Source organism: Pecten maximus, chromosome 8 (assembly GCF_902652985.1).
Source record: "Pecten maximus chromosome 8, xPecMax1.1, whole genome shotgun sequence".
Lineage (NCBI taxonomy): Eukaryota > Metazoa > Mollusca > Bivalvia > Pectinida > Pectinidae > Pecten > Pecten maximus.
The window spans coordinates 42,618,107-42,639,061 of NC_047022.1; the positions used below are offsets into that span (position 1 = coordinate 42,618,107).

The following is a 20,955-nucleotide window of genomic DNA, read 5'->3' on the forward strand; positions in this document are numbered from 1 at the left end:
ATCTTACCGCTGTATGATTACCATTGGTAACCAGACTAATCCCAATATCTTACCGCTGTATGATTACCATTGGTAACCAGACTAATCCCAATATCTTACTGCTGTATGATTACCATTGGTAACCAGACTAATCCCAATATCTTACCGCTGTATGATTACCATTGGTAACCAGACTAGATCCCAATATCTTACCACTGTATGATTACCATTGGTAACCAGACTAATCCCAATATCTTACCGCTGTATGATTACCATTGGTAACCAGACTAGATCCCAATATCTTACCGCTGTATGATTACCATTGGTAACCAGACTAGATCCCAATATCTTACCGCTATATGATTACCATTGGTAACCAGACTAATCCCAATATCTTACCGCTGTATGATTACCATTGGTAACCAGACTAGATCCCAATATCTTACCGCGGTATGATTACCATTGGTAACCAAGCCTGGAGATATCCATGCCCATACTATAACAGGCCCTCCCCCAAGTCTGTCGCTTTCCATTATGCAAGTGTCAGAATATCGCTCACCACGACTTTGATAGACACATTTGACCCGGAAACCAAGACTTGTCTGTGAACAACACGCATCTTCAATCGGTTAATCAAAACTGATTAAGTACACTGGCTGCCCATGTGTGCTGACAACTTAACATGCAACAGTCTTTGTTGCAGTCTGAAATCGATTATGAAGGTGCGAGACGTATGCCTCTATCTTGACCTCACAACGTCTTGCACAGGCATCCGCTCTTGGGACAGTCACCCAATCTCCCTGTGGCTCTTAGATGCCCAACTGATTTTTCAAGAAAGTAGGCATCTGGGATAGTCTTGCGCCATATGCTCTGGTAAATTATTACGAAATGAACATTGTATTACATGTCTCGTGTACACCATATTGCTGGGCTCAGTGACGTTACAAATGCCCCTGCATTATCAGAGTAATGGCCCTACTTCTATCGTGTTCATTCAATTGCGGCATTTCCCTGTACAATCGCTTCGAAAACTGAAATGAAATGTTGTGTAACTGATCCGTACTGTTCCAATGTTCATTTGGTAATAATTTACCGGCACATATGGTGCAAGACTACCCCAGATGCCAGTTTTCTTGAAAAATCAATTGAAAGCATACAGCATTGAGTGTGGTCGCAGTTGACTGAATTTTATCTGAAGAACATTTTCAGTGCACGTATGTAGCTCAGTGTGAAAAATTGAATTCCGAGTAGACTATGTGTCTAAAAGTTATATTTGAATAATCGAAGTTGCGTTTCTTTGTTTTGCTAGTATACAATGTGAGGTGAGCTTTGTTTGTCTGACATTACTCTTGTAGATATTACTAAAGAAACCTTATAATTACTGAACAGAAAATTTCCCATTTAAAAACCTATACAAGTACAAATGAAAAATTCTGAATTTGGCCTGTGAGAAATTGAAGGGCTCATATATTCACATTGTTGACAGTATTGAAGCTTAGTTATCATACTGCCATATTAACTGTGTAATTTCAGTATACCATCATGATATACCCAACTTTTCACTGGCTGGTGATAACATCATACATGAGAGGTGATCTATGATAGGTTGTAAAAGCTGAAGTTCTGTTATAAATGTTAGTGACACCAAGTGTGAAAAAATACCTAAGCATTTTTTTGTCCAGAAACCTAGATATGGATTAGCCTATAGCTATGTGACACAAGAACTGGCAGATTGATGTGGACCGGCTGTTTGGATATACATCACTGTCAGTGGGTCATACAGGTCCCTCATGTTGTAATGATATAAACCTGATGGTGTAGGACCAGAATAAATTGGAAATGTTGAAACCAATGACATTAAAACATTAGCTGATACATGTACTTTGTAATCTAAATGTCCGCCAAGGACAAAGCAGACAACTACTGTATTTATCCTAACAAGTGTACTGTGTATTTAAATCACACAAGAAAAGTATGTTTGAAAAATTATAGAATGTTTCTGTTTCATTTGTTAGCTCACCTGCCTGTTTGTCATCCATCCGTCCATCTGTCTGGCCGTCTGTCTCACCTTTTTCCTTTAAAAAACTTCTCAATAAACATGAGGCACAGAGACCTGATATTGGTAATGGACATGCAGGAATGAAGGTCTACCAAGTTTATTGAATGAATGACCTTGACCTACATTAAAGTCACTGGAGTAAAATAGGGCAAAATCTTTAAAAGTCATCTCAACAACTATGAGACCCAGAGACTTGATGTTAGGTCTCTAGCATGCTGAGACTAGGGCTAAAAATTTTGTTAAAATTATTACCTTGACATTCATTCAAAGCCACAGGGGTCAAAAAGGCTAAAATCTTCAAACAATGATTTCTTGGTGGCCAAGAGACTCTGAGACCTGATATGAGGCCTATTGCAAATTCTAGAAAATGTATTGACATGAATAAACCTAGCCTACATACTCTGATATTTGGATAAAGTGGTAATCAGCTTTAAGTATCTGCATGCAGAAATGACCTAGATCATCTTCAATGATGATGTGGAATAAGATGAGCAATACAGACCCATTGGGCCTCTTGTTATAAGACTAAATGTCGATTGGACGATCAGTGAGGTATCAAGCATTCTTTTTTTGGACTTCATTGCTGTGATATGCTATATAGGGACAGGTGTAGTTAACAGATTAGATAAAGCAGATTTAGTTGTTTCTTACAGATCTGCAAATTTGAATTAGTGATCATGATTGCATATATAATATGTTAAGGAAGTTAGAAATTGTTGCCACCAGGAAATTAGTACCAGTATGTGATACATAATTTACACACTATTTCACACTATTTTGTACTTTAAAATTCTTCTGTAAGAAAATCAATTAACAAGTGATCATGAAAGTCTCTTTATATGTTAATTGGATATATTTAGTGGTACTCTTTCTAAGTTGCAATTATTTCCCAATGTGTCTTCTAACAATTAGGAGACCAAGTTTACACTTTAGAGCCCAATTTCAGCAAAAAGCATGTATGAAATTTTTGAGGATTTTGAAATTGAATTAAGATTCAGAATTTTCTGTCAAAATGTTTTGTAATTTGTGGCCATGTCATGTTAGGCTTTGTATACTGTCGGTGGTGCCTGTCTTATAAATTGGATACATGATGTGACGTTAATGTATAAGTCCATGTGACAGGTAAATCATTAACGCTGCTGGTTCTTACTATTCTCAGTAAATGAAACATGACCTTTGATGGAACATAATGGTTCCTGTGACAGCTTGTAGCTAACTAAATACATGTTTTTGTTTCAGGACCATGTGGTGGTAAAACAACTGGCCAGTCACGTTTAAGTTCCTTCTTTGAGAGTATAGGATGGCAGGTATGTACCCTTATTGGGTTTCAATGGACTAGCACCCAATAATGCTCCATAATGAAAACTTGTATAAATAAGACGCATCCTGGTTAATATTTCTGTATACAAAACCTATATCCGAAAACTGTCCTGATCTTACATCAATAATATGTTTGGTGCATATCTAGTTGGTTCATCTGCTATGAAATGGTTTGAAGGAATTCTATGCTATTTTCTTGAAACATGCCTGGTATATTGCTTGTGCATAATTGATTGGCAGGGTTTTTGGAGGATAATTTTGAAGGCATTAATTGCTTCCAGTTCTGGCTTGCTCAGGTTCTACACTCATTAAAAACATCATGCATATTCAGTTAGGTTATAGGATGATTCTCATCAGACGATCATTTCTCAAAGACCTGTTTGGATTGAACTATCATGCTTTGATGAAACTTAGATAGCATTATAATATATGAAACAAGTCACTTGTGTTTACTGACCATTTTTTTTTTTTAAATTCCTGGAGGAGATTGTACTTGAGTACATTACAGTCCTACTCTGACAAACTGATACACATAATCTGCTCTTTATGGACTAATTGAATTACATTAATAATAATAATGCTCATGTCAGATGCCCTGCAAAATTCATGACTATTGATAGGTTTTAAGGAAAAAGGAAAATTTATATTTGAATTGACAATCTTGCATGACATTTATCAAAAGTCTGATACATACACATAAGATTCTCTATCTAACATTCTTGAAAAGGCTGTCAGAATTTAAAAATGGTAATATATGTACTGAGTGCCTCTTTTATGACATCACAATGGCATGTGTGATACCTTGAAGTGAAATCAAAGTAATGAGAACCTATAGGCACAGGTACTAGCTTCGTCTGTCAATATATCCAGTTGATCAAGATTTGTAACTTCATTATGAGCTCGCCCACCCAAAGGACAAGTGAGCTAATGCCATGGTGTGGCGACCGGCCTCAGCTTTTTCCTTTAAACAACTACTTTTCAATAAACTGTGAGGACACAGAGACCTGATATTGCTCCTGTTGCATGCTGGGGTGAAGGGCTACCAAGTTGTTCAAATGAATTACCTTGACCTACATTCAAGGTCACAGGGGTAAAATGTGTTCAAATCTTTAATTAAACAATGATTTCTCTATAGCCTAGAGACCTTTGAGACCTGATATTGCGCCAATAGTATGCTGGAATGAAGGTTACAAAATTTATTTACATGATTAATATATTAAACCTTATATAGTCTACTCTGATGTTTGACTGAAGTGGTAATCAGCTTTATATCTGCATTAATGACGTAGGTCAACTTAAAAGTTGCTCTAGAAGCAGGTTAGTGAAACAGATATTGATTCTTTGGGCCTCTTGTGTTAACGTTGTATACACTTTGAATTAGTCAAGTAGCTTACCTTGATTATAATATTGATAGACAAGACTAGTGCTAATGCTACAGCCAATCCCAGCTCTGTTATTTGTTGGATGTTGAATTTGTCTCTACATAATACATAATGGTCAAAACTTAACACATCAGTGTTCTGAGATAAGCACACATTTATGGTTTAAGCACACTTGTGGACCACTTTCTATGATAAAGAAGTACAGATGTACATATTTGTAATGATTTATGTTCCAGGTTTACAGAGCTCCAGAGACCGCTTTTGTACTTATGAGGTATGTCCATGTGATACAGTAAATCAGTGGAAATATTGCATACATTTTGTTCTTGGTTATTCCTGTGGTGGTTGGGGTGATACTGAGACATTTTCTCGGCTTGTATTGTAACTGATCCAGTGGATCGGTATTCCTCAAAACACATATTGAGTTACCGGGTACTATCCACTTAGTTAACGAGAGGGATGTGTATGTACATACATATGTATGTTAATTCATCTGTAGCATGCTGCATGTAAATAAGATCTCTGATTTAGGAGCAGTGAATTAGATATTGAGTTTACACTATTTGGAGTATATTCCAAGAAACATATCTAGATTTTTATATTAAGAGCAAAATGTTTTGATTTCATAATTCTAATTTCTATTTCAGTGGAGGAGTTAAGTTCACCAATCTGTCAAAGGACCAGGGTATGTATTTAGTCTGTTCTGGAAGTTTTAAGAGAATTTTAAAAATGATGATTATACAAAAATGTAAACCTCAATAATACATTTTAATATTGATTATAATACTGCAAGTGGTGTACTAAAGGCCTAACCAGTTAAGGTGTTATAATACTGCAAGTGGTGTACTGAAGGCCTAACCAGTTAAGGTGTTATAATAGCTGCAAGTGGTGTACTGAAGGCCTAACCAGTTAAGGTGTTATAATGCTGCAAGTGGTGTACTGAAGGCCTAACCAGTTAAGGTGTTATAATACTGCAAGTGGTGTACTGAAGGCCTTACCAGTTAAGGTGTTATAATACTGCAAGTGGTGTACTGAAGGCCTTACCAGTTAAGGTGTTATAATGCTGCAAGTGGTGTACTGAAGGCCTAACCAGTTAAGGTGTTATAATGCTGCAAGTGGTGTACTGAAGGCCTAACCAGTTAAGGTGTTATAATACTGCAAGTGGTGTACTGAAGGCCTAACCAGTTAAGGTGTTATAATACTGCAAGTGGTGTACTGAAGGCCTAACCAGTTAAGGTGTTATAATGCTGCAAGTGGTGTACTGAAGGCCTAACCAGTTAAGGTGTTATAATACTGCAAGTGGTGTACTGAAGGCCTAACCAGTTAAGGTGTTATAATGCTGCAAGTGGTGTACTGAAGGCCTAACCAGTTAAGGTGTTATAATGCTGCAAGTGGTGTACTGAAGGCCTAACCAGTTAAGGTGTTATAATGCTGCAAGTGGTGTACTGAAGGCCTAACCAGTTAAGGTGTTATAATACTGCAAGTGGTGTACTGAAGGCCTAACCAGTTAAGGTGTTATACATTCAAACTTTATATGGGGCATACATAATGTTGTGCAGAAAAAAACACCATTCTTTTAATTATATGAGAAATATCAAAGAGAAATCAAGCTGAGAATAATGGATTCCATTTGCTGCAGCATTAGGTAATGTTGTGTTGAATGTTTTAGCTTACAGATTCCAGGAGAACCTACTGAAGACTATGGTACAGATAGAAAACACATTCTTTGATCTCGCCAAACAGTCCAAACAAAATTGTCTCGTTATTTGTGATAGAGGCCTCAAGGATGCTTCAGCTTGTGAGTAAACCTAAATAGCAGCTTCATACATCAAGGTTTGATGCTAAAAATTCTCAACACTAAAGTGTACTCTGAATTTCTTAGACATTTTTACTAAATTTATTCTATTCAATACAAGTTATCAAAAACTGCACAGAAAAACTGTCCCCCCTGTCTGGAGATGTAATCTGTTTAAGCTTGGTAATTGTTTCTATCTGTCAATAATCAGTAAGCTCTTTTTTTGTTCCCTACCATGATTTTTTTTTTTCAATTTGAAAGTCACCTTTTTCTGATGCATTGTGATTAATATTCCTGATTTGTAATACTTTGTGGAACATTGACAGTCTGAATAAGTACGGTACATGGTACTTATATTATATGACTTTTTTGTACTACTTGTATTGCTGTGGCTTTGCATATGTATATTTTATAATTAGTGTGGCCCTGTATATGTATAACCTTGTATTTTAGTGTAGTCCTGTAGGTGTATATTTAAGTATGGCCCTATGTACCGTATTTGACCTAATAAAGGCATATTGCACTGATAATTGACTGAAGTTTTATGAAACAGTACCTTATAGCAGAATACCTAGGGCTGTGGAAACGGTAAAATATTCAGTCTTAAAAATATTCCAGATGAAGATATCTATTCATTATTATATTCTTGTAAACTTGTAAACCATGCCAGCTGTTCTTTAGAACAGAAAACATGTCTTCCACCATTTATGTTCAAATGGAACTCTTTTGTGTTCTATTTTTAGACACAGGTGCTTTCCCAGATCATATCAGACATCGTTTTTGTGTCGCCTGAAAAAGGCAATATATAGGTGTCACTATGTCGGCGGCATTGGCGTCGTCCGCACAATGGTTTCCGGCGAGTTCCCTCTGGCCAATCAAACTCGAACATCATACAGTGCTTCCTTACCAAAAGTGCTTGCTTGGGATTGCTTTTCAGGTTCAAAGGTCAAAGGTCAAGGTCACTGTTACTATTAATAGAAAATTGGTTTCCATGCAATAAGTCAAGTTTTCTGTAGTCAATCAGGCTCAACCTTCATACAGTGCTTCCTTACCAAAAGTGCTTGCTTTTCAGGTTCAAAGGTCAAAGGTCATTGTTACTATAAATAGAAAATAGGTTTGCTTGCAATAACTTGAGACCCTTGGGCCAATCAAACTCAATCTTTGTGTAGTGCTTCCTTATCAAAAGTGCTTGCTTGGGATTGCTTTTCAGGTTCAAAGGTCAAAGGTCAAGGTCACTGTTACTATTAATAGAAAATTGGTTTCCATGCAATAACTCAAGGTAGCCAATCAGGCTCAACCTTCGTACAGTGCTTCCTTACCAAAAGTGCTTGCTTTTCAGGTTCAAAGGCAGGGATAACTCTGGCTCTTAAAACCTATGGGAGATTTTATGAGATTAGCAAAATTCCTATGAGATTTGTCTGTATAAAGAGGTACAATTTTGAATTTTTAATGAGATTTTTTTGAAAAACATGGGTAAAAATCCCCAAATCTCTGCCCAATGTGATCCCTGCAAAGGTCAAAGGTCATTGTTACTATAAATAGAAAATAGGTTTGCTTGCAATAGCTTGAGATCCCTTGGGCCAATCAAACTCAATCTTTGTGTAGTGCTTCCTTATCAAAAGTGCTTGCTTGGGATTGCTTTTCAGGTTCGAAGGTCAAGGCCACTGTAAATCAATAGAAAATCTGTCCAGTTCCCTTTTGGTCAATCAACTTCAAACTTCATATAGTGCTTACTGGTTTCTGTATGAAAACCACTTAAATTTTGTATGAAACTTGTTAGCTCATGCTAATGCTGTACCCCAGGCGTCGGCGTCCCACCCCACTTTAAAGTTTTTTGGATCAGTTTTGGAAAGCTTGTAAGTTTAAAAGTATACACCTCACACCATTCTAATTTGGTTTATACATTCATTAGAAGTCTTGGAGTGATGTTATATTAAAATCATGCAGAAAAAAAATTAATTTTTTCGCATTTCACCATTTTGTGGACTTTACTTTTTTGGCACCAAAACTCACTTTAATAAATTGGGGTTTATACAATAACACAAGTCACATTAGCTCTAAAAGTTACATTTATTGAAAAGCTCTACTTTCATGTATCAACACATTATAATTTTTTGGCATTCTTAGGGGCTACTCTGTAGGATTATTCCTTAAGGTAAATTTGGAATTAACTTGGTAATTTCCAATCCATAGTGATAACCGCAGCCCCTGGGAAATCCCCATAGGTGCAGGGTTGTACATGTTTGCATATAAATCCGAATTGGGGGTAAAATTCAAATATATTGAATTATAAGGCCCCGAATCAATTATTAATTAGGGATAACCTACAGAGTAGTCCAAATTTTTTTGGTTAGACATAAATTGAACTAACAGCATTAACTGTTCATGTACACGATATAGTTGTTACCAATATCTTGATCGAGAAACAGACATTCAATGTTAATAATATATAATAATGGAGTTGCCACTACAATCTTTAATTTGCACACAATCAATAAACTTACTATATAAACACAAGACTATTTATTCACCTTAGCCGGATTGATTTACATTTCGATTCTAAACAACCATTAAAATCACACCCGACAAATACTGTGGGAAACTTATTGGATAAAGTGAGCGGAGCCCATAGACAACCTGTAGGCCAGGGAACCCAGTAGGTCAGATGTGGAGACCCCTGAGAGAGCCCCGCTGGTCAGAAGGCTGATCCCCAAGATTAAAGTAACAATCAGGAAAAAACCTAACCCAGCAGGTTAAATTGGCCAAGTCTAGGACATGCAGGATAATAATAGACCCAGTGGAGACCCTAACATGTCAGATGGGCAAAGCCCAAATTTAAGGTAAATATGGATGAAAGCCTGTGGGGAACCCAGCAGGTTAGATGGGCGGAGCCCACGACATGCAGGATGGCACTAACCTGTGGTGCACCAATCATGTCAAATTGGCAAATCATAAACTAAAAATAATGGCAAACCTGTGGGGAACCCAGCAGGTTAGATGGGCGGAGCCCAGGACATGCGGGATGGCACTAAAAACCAGTGGAGACACTATATATCTAGTAGATCAGATGGGCGAAGCCCAACTAAAGTAAATATGGAGGCAAACCTGTGGGGAACCCAGCAGGTTAGATGGGTGGAGCCCAAAAACATGCAGGATGGAACTACATAAGGTAATGAAAACGGAAAACCTGTGGGGGACTCAGCAGGTTAGATGGGCGGAGCCCATGACATGCAGGATGGCGCTGAAACAGGTGGAGACCCTATAGCTACATATAGCTAGCATTTCAGATGGGCGAGGCCAAACTTAAGGTAAATATGGAGGAAAACCTGTGGGGAACCCAGCAGGTTAGATGGGCGGAGCCCACAACATGCAGGATGGTACTAGTACTAAAAACCTGTGGAGCACCCCGCAGGTCAGATGTGTAAGCCCAATTACGTTAATAAAATGGCAAACGTGTGGCCTGGGGCACTCAGCACATCGATGGTTGAGTCCCAGGGACATGCAGGGAATTTATGTCATATAAATGTATAACACTACTAACACTTGGTAAATATATACACTGGCGACAGATAGGGGCAGGAGGGCGGGTCGTCAAAAGAAACATGAACGTAATTCCACCAGCCTCCTCAACTGCTAGACAAAGACTGAAATTAGCGTCACCTAAACTCTTGACCATTGGTCACTATAGTCACGTGATTACTAACAACATACTTAATATTCATGCATAATGACATCATCTAATTACTGCTGAACAAACGTTACCGAAGGTTAACTCTCCGGCTTATTATATATAAAACCTATTTACATAGATATATGAAGTTGTACATTTGTAACATTAACATGAAAATTCCCTTCCAAAAAACATTATAAGTCCCGTATGACCTTACAATATATAATAATCTGACGTTAGATTTGGAGTTAAAGAAACTCAAGATTGTAGAGGACATGTGCTTGTATAAACTTAAATTAACACAAAATTTAAATTTAAGTCCAAAAGTATGGCAGGTTAAGTCCAAAAGTATGCACCTCACACCCTTCTAATTTGGTTTATGCATTCATTAGAGGCCCAGGAGTGATGTTATGGCAAAATCATGCAGCAAAAAAATGTGATTTTTTTTGGCATTTTACCATTTAGTGGACTTAATTTTTTGTCACCAAACCCACTTTAAAGAATTTGGGGGTATGTTTTGGGAAAGCTTGTAAGTCCACACCCTATCAATTTGGTTTATACATCCATTTGAGGTCTAGGAGCGATATTATGTGACGTACAATTTCAAAATGACACGCTTAAAAAATGAATGCATAGTGCTGCTGCCGGTGAGCTTTCGCAATCATTGATTGCACTTGTTTTGATTTGCGGAGCAGATCAGTTTGATTGCTGTGCAAGCGACACATCCACTTTCGTGGAATTATTGTCTTTGACCTAATAATTAATTAACAATGTATTTTACTAGCTTTCTATTCTTAACAACATTTATTAAGTCCGTTACTTTATCTTAAATTAGATATGGTGGTTATAGATAAGTGATTTGTATGTGTGTTTAGCATTAGTTTCGGGCACACTTTGTACTAAAATCTGTATCAACTGACAAAATGTGGCAAAAACTTCTGTTCCAGTGACTTGATTTGCTGAAGAAAATTGAACAAATGTAGCAAAACATTTCACATGGATTATTACCTTTAACACCAATTTGACTTTCAGTCAAAGATTTTTTTCTTGGAAAAAAGGTAGAGACGCCCTTATTAGGTCATATACGGTATGTATATTTTAGTATGGACCTGTATAATTATAAAGTGATGCCTTGTATTAATAGAGTCCATCACATGTAGGTATGTGGGATAGGTAAATTCTACCCGAGGGTTTATAGTGTGGCCCTTTTTATGTATATTATAGTGTGAGCCTGTATAATGTATATGCTTGCATTGTAGATGTGGAGAAAGACGACTGGGAGAGGATGAAGAGAGAAAATAATTGGGATGAAGTTGATATCCGTGACAATCGTTACAATCAAATCATACACATGGTGTCGGCCGCCAGTGGAGCGGAACCTTTTTATACTGTGGCAGGGCATGCAACCCGACACGAAGACTTAGAAGGTGCTCGCCAGCTCGACAAAATAACAGCAGCGGTACGAAACCTAGAAATGTCTTAGATTCCTAAAGCTTTTCACTGTGTATTTTGTATCTATAGCGGTACGAAGCCTAGAAATGTCTTAAATTCCTAAAGCTTTTCACTGTGTATTTTGTATCTATTGGACATTGAATTGTAGAGTGTTCGGTAACTGATTTAAGAACAAAATGTGAAGTAATAGATACTATAATGTAAGTAATGGGATATCATTTTTTGTGTTAATTGCAAATAAAATCAATCATCAGTTAAAAAATCAAGTAAGGTACATGACAATTCATCAAGATAAGACTAGCCAGAAGAATATATATACTTTGTATGTTATGAAGTATTTGTATTTACATTACAGGCTTGGGTGGGACATCCATACTTTGATGTGATAGATAACAGTTCAAACTTTGAGGAGAAAATAAACCGAATGATATCTGTAAGTAACACATACAGGTAATGTTTACCTGTAATTAACAATGATTGATAATTGTTATATTCATAATTTTAGCTTACATGCCCAAAGAGCTTATGCTGTAGTGTGGTGTCTATTGGCCGTTATTGTATGTCCACCAGGCATCGGTATGTCCTTTTCAACAGCTTAATAACCAAGATTGTCATCATATTTGGTCATGAGCATGTCGGGATCAAAGGCTTCCAGATTATGAAAATGAATGAACTTTACCTATTTTCAAAACCATATACAGGGGTCAAATGTACTTAATGTGTTTAAACAACTTCTTCTCTTAGCCCATGCAGAGACCTGTTATCAGGCCTGTATCATGGGATGAATGGCTGCCAGCTTTGTTCAAGTGACTGACCTTGATCCATATTTAAGGTCACAGGGGTGAAATATGATAAAATTCTTAAATAGATAAACTCTTTAAATAACTTCTTAACACCATTGCCCTGTGACCAAGCATCATAATATTTGGCAGGTAGCTTCCTGGCATGACTTTCTTTCAAGATCAGATGTTTAATGTGTTTAATACATTTTTTTTTTTTTTTGAAGATCTTGGTCCATGTGATTGGCAAGGAAAATGTTGGTTCGAATGGCTATATATTCTGCTTAGATGAATTTAGCCTTACTCTTATTAAATGAAGTGGTATTCAGCAGCCACATAGATGAACATTCTATGTTGCAATTGTAGCAAATGAGCAATACAGGCCCATTGGGCCTCTTGTATAATCCTTTCTTTTTGTTATATTTGTTTGAAAACATGAATTCCATGTAGTAGGTCATTAATTTAATTTTGTCGGAAGGATTTTATGGTTGAGAATGAGTGGAGGTCTTCTAAACTGAAACGATATTGAAAAAGTATTTTTAGATTCAATTTGGGAATATTTTCTTTGTTTCCAATAGCTAAGATCTCAGCAATAAAAGGTTTTCTTAATATCAAAAATATTAATCTAAAAATGATAGTTAATGAAAAAAAAAAAAAAAAATAATGGTTAAAATATGTATATGATATATGTTTGACAGGCAGTATGTAACAGACTGGGGATAGACGTCCAGGATCGTCTCAGTTCTAACAGTAGAAAGAGGAAGTTTCTGGTTAAAACAGTGGGGGATCTAAAGGTAAGAATACAGAAAATTCTTGATAGTGTCATTATCAGGATAGGATATTCCTGATAATGTCATTATCAGTATCAGAGTGAAGCGTGATTAGAGCAAACTTGCGTTTAAGATATTGATATGATTTGTTATCTGCCAAATATATAGTAAAATAGTGTTGCATTAAATGGAACCCACTGTACCATAGAAGTCAAATTTTCCTTCAGGAATCTCCCAGCATTCATTGTACAGGAAGTTGTGTTTGTTGTAGAATTTCCCACAGTTCCAGGACTTTACTGTACAACATGACTACCTCGTAACTCCAAGTCGTAAGATGCAGGCCAGAATCAGGAAGAGAGGACAGCACAGTAAGTCGCCTGTACCTAATTAAGCCTACAAATTTCTCATAACAACCGTCAGTCACCTGTACCTAATTAAGCCTACAAATTTCTCATAATAATTGTCAGTCACCTGTACCGTTTTAGGTCTATAGATTTCTCATAATAATGGTACACCTTCTACAAATTTCTCATACTAGTCATTGGTTACACATCCTATCAGGTCAACTAATTTCTCATTATAATCATCAAGCCCTGTTTCCAAACATTTCACAATAAAAAAATTACTTTTTGTAGCTGTTTATGGTTTGAAATGAAAGCTGATGCAATATTTGCTGTTTCTGACAGATTCCTGGACATATACTCATACTATTAGACGACCAGAAATTAGCAACGAAATGGTGGAATTAAGAATGGTGATATCTAATAAGGACTACAAGGTTGGTACAGATCACTGCTTCAATCTTCATTTTTATTGTTAGATTATAGGTCATCTGACTCCAAGGGTCAGGATGACCTATAGTCATTGTGCTTCGTCTGTCGTCATGCGTCGTCAGTTGTGAACCATCAGCTGTGCTTTAACTTTTCACATTTCAAACTTCTGAAGTGCTACTGGTGGGATTGAGCTGAAACTTGCCTGGAATGATCCTGAGGTGATCTTGACAAGGTGTTGTTCTTTTTCAAGTCGGCCCGAAATCGAAGATGGCCGCCATGGCTGACATCTTGGAAAACTCATTTAAACTTCTTCAGTTCCATTGGTGTCATTGAGCTGGATATTTGTGAGAATGTTAAGGAAAGTGAGTAAGCAAAGTGTTGTTATTTTTACGCTTGGTAAAACCTTTGATATCATAGCCATGGCGACCATTTTGTTTCATGATTGTGCAATGAATGGTTTTCCTGAACAAATCCTATACTTTAAACTTCTTCTCAAGTTACACCAGTGGCATTCAACTCAAACTTGGCTACAATGATTTTTAGATTGTCCTGACCAAGTATTGTTCTTTTTCGTGTCTGTCCAAAATCCAAGATAGCCACCATGGCCAATAGTACCACTATACTTGCTAATGAACATATAATGAATATATGTACTACAATAGTACAAGTGTCTTAAGAGTAAGATGACCATTAAGGCCCATGGGCCTCTTGTCTCTATTGTGTTTGAAGTGATTATGAAATATCACAAAATCCCAATCTAATTGAAATTAGACTTGTAATTTCAGCTCGTCTACGATACACTGTAATATACGATCTAACAATTCCCCACAGGAGGTCATCTCAGCATGACATTTGAGCTCGGTCAATCGGCGTGCTGCCTATATAAAGTTTTCATTCTTGGGAACTTTTAATATTTGTGTAACATTCTAGAGATATTCCAATGGTCAATAGCAACCATAAACAATTTGGCTTCACCTACCGGTATTACTGTGAACACCTCAACAAATTTATATTTTAACAAAATTAAATTGAATTTGCTAAATTGAGTTTTAAATACTAAGGAGACTCATATAAGACTCTTTGTCATTGGTTGATTATTGATATCATTGACCATGCAGTTTTCATTGACTTATATTAGAAGCTCAAAGGTCATGCTGACATGACCTCCTACAAGTTTATTGTTAGATCTTGAATTGCAGTGTATAGTAGAGGAGTGGAAATTACAAGTCTAAGTTTAATTAGATTGAAACTAGTCCTAGCAGTTTATCATTGAATTTTTACTAAGTATGGAGTAAGAGTGTCACGGGATTTGTAGTTTTATGTTTGTAGGAATTTTCAATGAAAATTTGCTATTGGTATGGAGTAGTCTGGGTGTCTCAGCATTTATAGTTATATATCATTATTTATTTGTTTTTCAATTCTGCAATATTTATGGTACCTTCTGTAGGCATAAATCATAATCATCATTTTAAACTTCAGTCCTTTGACTTCCTTTAATGTAATTAATAAACCATGACTTTTTTTTTATCAACGGAACCAAATTGTTCAGACAAAGTATAAAAAAATTGATATTTAAGGTAAAAAGGATGAATTTTCAGAAAGTCTGTGGATGAAGTTTATGAGAGAGAATCTGGAAATTATTCATTGTTTTGTATTATTCATTGTTTTATTGTCCAATCTTTGAGAATGTTCTCACGATTCCTTTGTCAGAACCTGTTTGCACAGAGAGATGAGAGACACTCGTCCATCTACAAGAAGCGGCGCTGTTTCCTGTGGAACAACCAATATTTCCACTTGGACATGTTTGAGGACACCTGCCCTCCAGAGTAAGTCAGTTGTTATACAGACAAGAGACCAGTCAGCAATTCAAAGGGATCACTGTTACTGATTAATGTACCTGGTAAAAACATGCCTGAATGATAAACCTGCTAAATATACACCTGAATAATGAACATGTGACAAACACACCTGAATAGTGAACCAGTTAAATACACACCTTACTAATGAACCTGTTAAATACACACTATAATAAAATATATCTTTAATAGAATCTCAATAAGTACGGTAAATGATTTTAAAGCTATCATAAATACAGTAAAACTCGGATAAGTCGAAGTCGACGGGACCGAGTAAAATATTCGACTTATCCGATGGTTCGACTTATCCGTGTCCGTTTGTATACGGAGACAAAACACCCGACTATCATCGTTTGTATGCATGCAGAACTGGTGCTTGATAACATAGTCGAAAATAAGCAATAAATAATAACAAAGATATTTATTAATTGTACATGATAACACTTATTCCTTTATCTAATAAACAATATTGTGAGAGTTACGGATCAAAACAAAGTTCATGCGTAAAATCATCTTTGACATAGATACGCGATTTACACACGGGAGTCGTACAATGACCGCATAATATTTTACGAAAACGATAATACATTGTAAGAATATAAATGTATACAGTGTACTCATATTTATTTATCTTAAAATCCATTTATATTGTTCTACAATTAACAATTTAAATTTAAACAATAAGCAGTTCATGGAAATTTGATCGACCGTACGCATGCTGATTTTGTATCAAAGGTGAAGGCCGCGGTCAATGTTTATCGGCTGCATGATCATGTATTGCCACGATCTTTTGAACGAAGTAAAAACATCCCGCATATCATTGTCGTATTCAGAATTTAGGCATATATAAATAATCAATGACATTCAAGTATTTTTTCTGCGCATTTTTCGATGGTAGATATTTAATTTATCGTTTACTTTTTCCTTATTTTTTCGGCGGCCATGTGTATGAAAACAGTAAACAAAACTTAGGCCTATTGGTTTATACATTAAAACGTGCACATTTTATTCTTAGTTATGTATACCTGAACGTTTTACTTCACCCGTGCACCTGTATAAACAATGGGATGATGTGCGACCGACAGCCGAAACCTAACAATAGGCTCTGGTAACACCATTACGGCTGATCGGTCACACTCGGTCAATCAGGCGAAGCCAGCAAATTTTACCTGAGACAGCATGACGCTTCGATGTTCGACACAAAAAATGGAAATTTTGGTATAGTTTAGAAGGGAGGTACCACAAAATATATTCGACACAACCGTAGTATTCGATTCAACAGTGTTCGAATCATCCGTGCTTAATTTACAAAGATAAAGAAGGGGGAAAATCGGGACCGAACGAAACGTTCGACTCATCCGATGTATTCGATTCAACCGTGTTCGACACAAGTGAGTTTTACTGTACATTGATTAAAAACACCTGTATTGCTAAATGTGTTATGTACTTGTAGTTTTATGTATTTGTTGTTCCGAGTGCAAAAATATAGGGATACCCTTTGCACAGATTGTGAGAGCCCTGGAAATTTTCACCCCCTGACAAATTTTTTTCCAAGTATGCATTCAATAATAGGTGGTCTCAAGCTGTGGCACCAACCTATCAAACACAAATTGACAATTCTTGTATCAGGTATGTTTACTGAACATTTTAAATTGTTTATGTTGACAGGTGCAAAGGCCTTATACTCCTTGAAACCTACACAATAAAAACCGGTGATGATCTCCAGTTGCCAGACTTTCTAGAGATTGAGAAAGAAGTGACCAACAATCCAAAGTTCTCCATGTTTAACTTGTCTTTGAAGGATCCTGCCCAATTCAAACGGCTACACCTTAGTTCTGTGACCAGTGATGATGGACTGTAACAGCTGGTAATCACTGTTAAAGAGAAGATAATTAATTAATTATATAAGGGATATTATGTATGTCATTGTAACAGGGGAGATAATTCTGTATATCATTGTAACATTCCCCCCAGTTTTACCTACCATGCCTTGATGTTGTCAGTGTGGTTTACACTTCCTGACCTGTCTTTGAATGAATCAGTCTAGAATTATAATCATTGTGAAACTATAACAAGTGATTTTATCAGCTTTGGTAAAATGTTTGGAAATGTTAAATAACTGAAAAGTTTCCCTTTAAATCAAAGTACAGTCAAACTTCGATGTTTCAAAGTTAAAGGGACTAACAGAAAAACGTCGAAACAGCGGGACTTCAAATTATTCATGGTTGACAATAGATCAATGTTTTCTTGATAATGACCATATCTGTTAACGTTACATATCCTCGGTGTCTTCGTGTCAATCGTCGCCTGTCAGGCTCACATCGAAAAGTTTAGTTAATTTACCCCAAACCCAACAAAATAAAAACACTTTTCATCAATTATACCTAAGTATTTTAAAATTAAACAAACTATGTATCTATGTTACAAAACACTTATATCCCGTCTAATAGATAAAGCAAAAATACAATGCACACTTATGTTAACGTTTTTTCTGCTAAATGTGTTAATGTTATGTGCATATAAAATACGGAATGCCGATCAGTTGAATATGCTTGATTGAATGACAAATAACTGATATACATGGATATTTATGTATAAGTTTGAAACGTGACACATTGAATATGAGTGAAGACATCGCTTGTGTTTAAAATTGATCCGCTTGTTTTACTGTTCCGTAATATTTACTCACCAACCGCTGATTTCAATGGCGGCGGAGATCATCAAAGACGGCTACCAGTATGGTTTACTGGAGTGATTAAATGCCATGGCTTCTAAATATACCATTTATCTATCAATTTAGTCTTATTATTAATTAAGCCCATGATTGTGAGTGACAACGCACGCCACGTTATCCCTATTGTCAGTCAGGGCATTTGGTGGAGGGGTGTGAAATCTTATGCCACGGGGGCAACAACAAACACCTGTCCAGTGGTCAGTACAGGTAAAATTTTGTTATAATCATGAGATGTCAATTACCTATACTATCATGGCTAACGGGCCATGAAAAAAGTTCGATACATCGAAAACTTCAATTTATAAAAATTTGAATCATACATAGGTTCCTTAGTAGCGTTATATAGTGAGGAAATTCGGGACCAAGCAAAAAGTTCGATACAGCGAGAAATTAGAATCAACGAAGTTCGAATCATCGAGGTTTGACTGTATATATATCTTCCATTTCATAGATAATTATACTGTGGAATGATGGTTAAATGTTTTTTTTTATATACAGAGATGGATGTTGATAGTAATGCTACAATTGGTGGTGCTGAGATTTCATTTTGAGATTTTATTGCATTTCAGAATTTAATATGGTGTATCAAATTACTACATAGAAATTGTTTCAACAGACCAGTCTGTACTGATGTGGTCATATCCTTGGGCAAGACACTTTACTCTGATTACTCTCGATGGCATGTGACATGCCTCCCATTCTGTTTTGTCAAACTCTATAAAACAGAACAGGGAGAGGTTGCCACCAGCTACTACAAGGCAACCCCCATCCATAATTGACCCTGGTTTTCCGGGGTTAAACCCAACAAACAGAAATTGTGTCCTTGATATTTCATTGCTACTATTTTTGTAAAGGAAATTTATTTTTTGAATTTATTGTAATGCAAAGAAGATCCATTTTGTGTATTGTGTAGGCTATATTTGTTATCTGTTATCTATGTTTGACACTGTCAAACTTATCTTGACAGACAAATAGATGATTTGGCATGTAATCCTCCTGTTAATATTTCTTTTAAAACATGGCTAGTCCAGTCTTACTATATTTGGCATTAATTTTGCTGCATTCAGGAATATTAGATATGTATAAATCAAGGGTGAGGTCTCAGCTGAGGTAGAAGGTGTGATCCTTTAATGTGATGTAGCAATCAATCTTTACATCCGTATAAGGATTGTACGAAAGACATGTATATGAAAGCCCCTTTAGATATGATTTGATAATAGATACAGTATATACCAATGAGTAATGAGTATGTACAACATCATACAGCTTATTAACCTTTACCAGTTTCCTTCACCTGCTGGCGTAGGTCTTTATAGACTATCTGTAACCATGTGTGTTATGTAGTGAAATCTTATTGATAAGGTCATATGTTCACCATCATGATGGTACAAACAGCAATAAATCAACAATGAATTAATCAAAGTTTGACATGTTTAGGGAAAAGAGAAGATAAACATTTAATTTGGAAGGGGAATGTCAGATATATTAAAGATGTCATTATTTGTAATTCAAGTTAAAGGTAAAGGAAATTTTAGGTCATCTGACCGAAAAGTCAGGATGACCTATATTCATCATGCTTCATCCGTCGTCATGCGGTGTGCATAAACTTTTTACATTTCCAACTTCTTCTCAAGTTCTATCCATGGGATTCAGCTCTTATTGACCTGAAATGATCCTGAGATAGTCCTGACCAAGTGTTGTTATTTTACGGTCGGTACAAAATCCACGATGGCCGCCATGGCAAAAAGTGCCACTATACTTGCTACTGAGTATGTATACTACAATAACACCAGGGTCTTTAAAGTCAGATGGTCATTAAGGCCCATGGGCCTCTTGTTTGTATATTTTGCAGATATATTAAAGATGCCATTATTTGTAATTCAACATACCTTCTAACAAAGATCAAGTTAAAAGGCAAAGGAAATTTGAGATGTTTATTTGTTTGTTCAAATTGAAATTATTTAACATCATGATTTCAAATTGAAATTTAGTGACTTAAAGATCAGGGTATGAGTTGTGTTGAAATTTTGATAAAAGTATTATGTCCATGAATGAGTGGATTGCTGGTTTGTTTCCTTTCATCATGTTTAGTGAACAGTTTTCCTTACACACAGAATTGGCATTGATAACCCAACTATTGTATTTATCTTGGATAATTTTTATTCTGAAATTTTATGTCTGTTTACAAATATCAGACAAAATGATTATTAGACTCCACACCAATATAAGCCTTTATGCTGTGGTACTCACAACAATACACATCATGGTGACAAATCTCTAAATATTCTGATGTGAAAATAGCACTAGTATGTGTTCATAGTTTTTTTTTATATTGATTTACATTGATGAATCTCTAAAAATGTTTACTGCATAATACAGATGAAAT

At 36.1% G+C, this 20,955-nt stretch overlaps 1 protein-coding gene across 1 annotated transcript in view; it reads left to right on the forward strand.

Annotated features, from left to right (window-relative positions):
* LOC117333576 (TRPL translocation defect protein 14-like) overlaps positions 1 to 17,904 on the forward strand; it is a 36,998-nt gene extending 19,094 nt beyond the window's left edge. Inside the window, exons 2-12 of the mRNA XM_033892930.1 lie at positions 3,278 to 3,345; positions 4,977 to 5,014; positions 5,388 to 5,425; positions 6,410 to 6,538; positions 11,465 to 11,664; positions 12,013 to 12,090; positions 13,135 to 13,230; positions 13,478 to 13,574; positions 13,893 to 13,984; positions 15,690 to 15,805; positions 17,504 to 17,904. Of these exons, the coding sequence (XP_033748821.1) occupies positions 3,278 to 3,345; positions 4,977 to 5,014; positions 5,388 to 5,425; positions 6,410 to 6,538; positions 11,465 to 11,664; positions 12,013 to 12,090; positions 13,135 to 13,230; positions 13,478 to 13,574; positions 13,893 to 13,984; positions 15,690 to 15,805; positions 17,504 to 17,696 (1,145 nt within the window). The 3' untranslated portion in view covers positions 17,697 to 17,904. The remainder of the gene's footprint in view (positions 1 to 3,277; positions 3,346 to 4,976; positions 5,015 to 5,387; positions 5,426 to 6,409; positions 6,539 to 11,464; positions 11,665 to 12,012; positions 12,091 to 13,134; positions 13,231 to 13,477; positions 13,575 to 13,892; positions 13,985 to 15,689; positions 15,806 to 17,503) is intronic.
* The last annotated feature ends 3,051 nt before the right edge of the window (positions 17,905 to 20,955 follow it).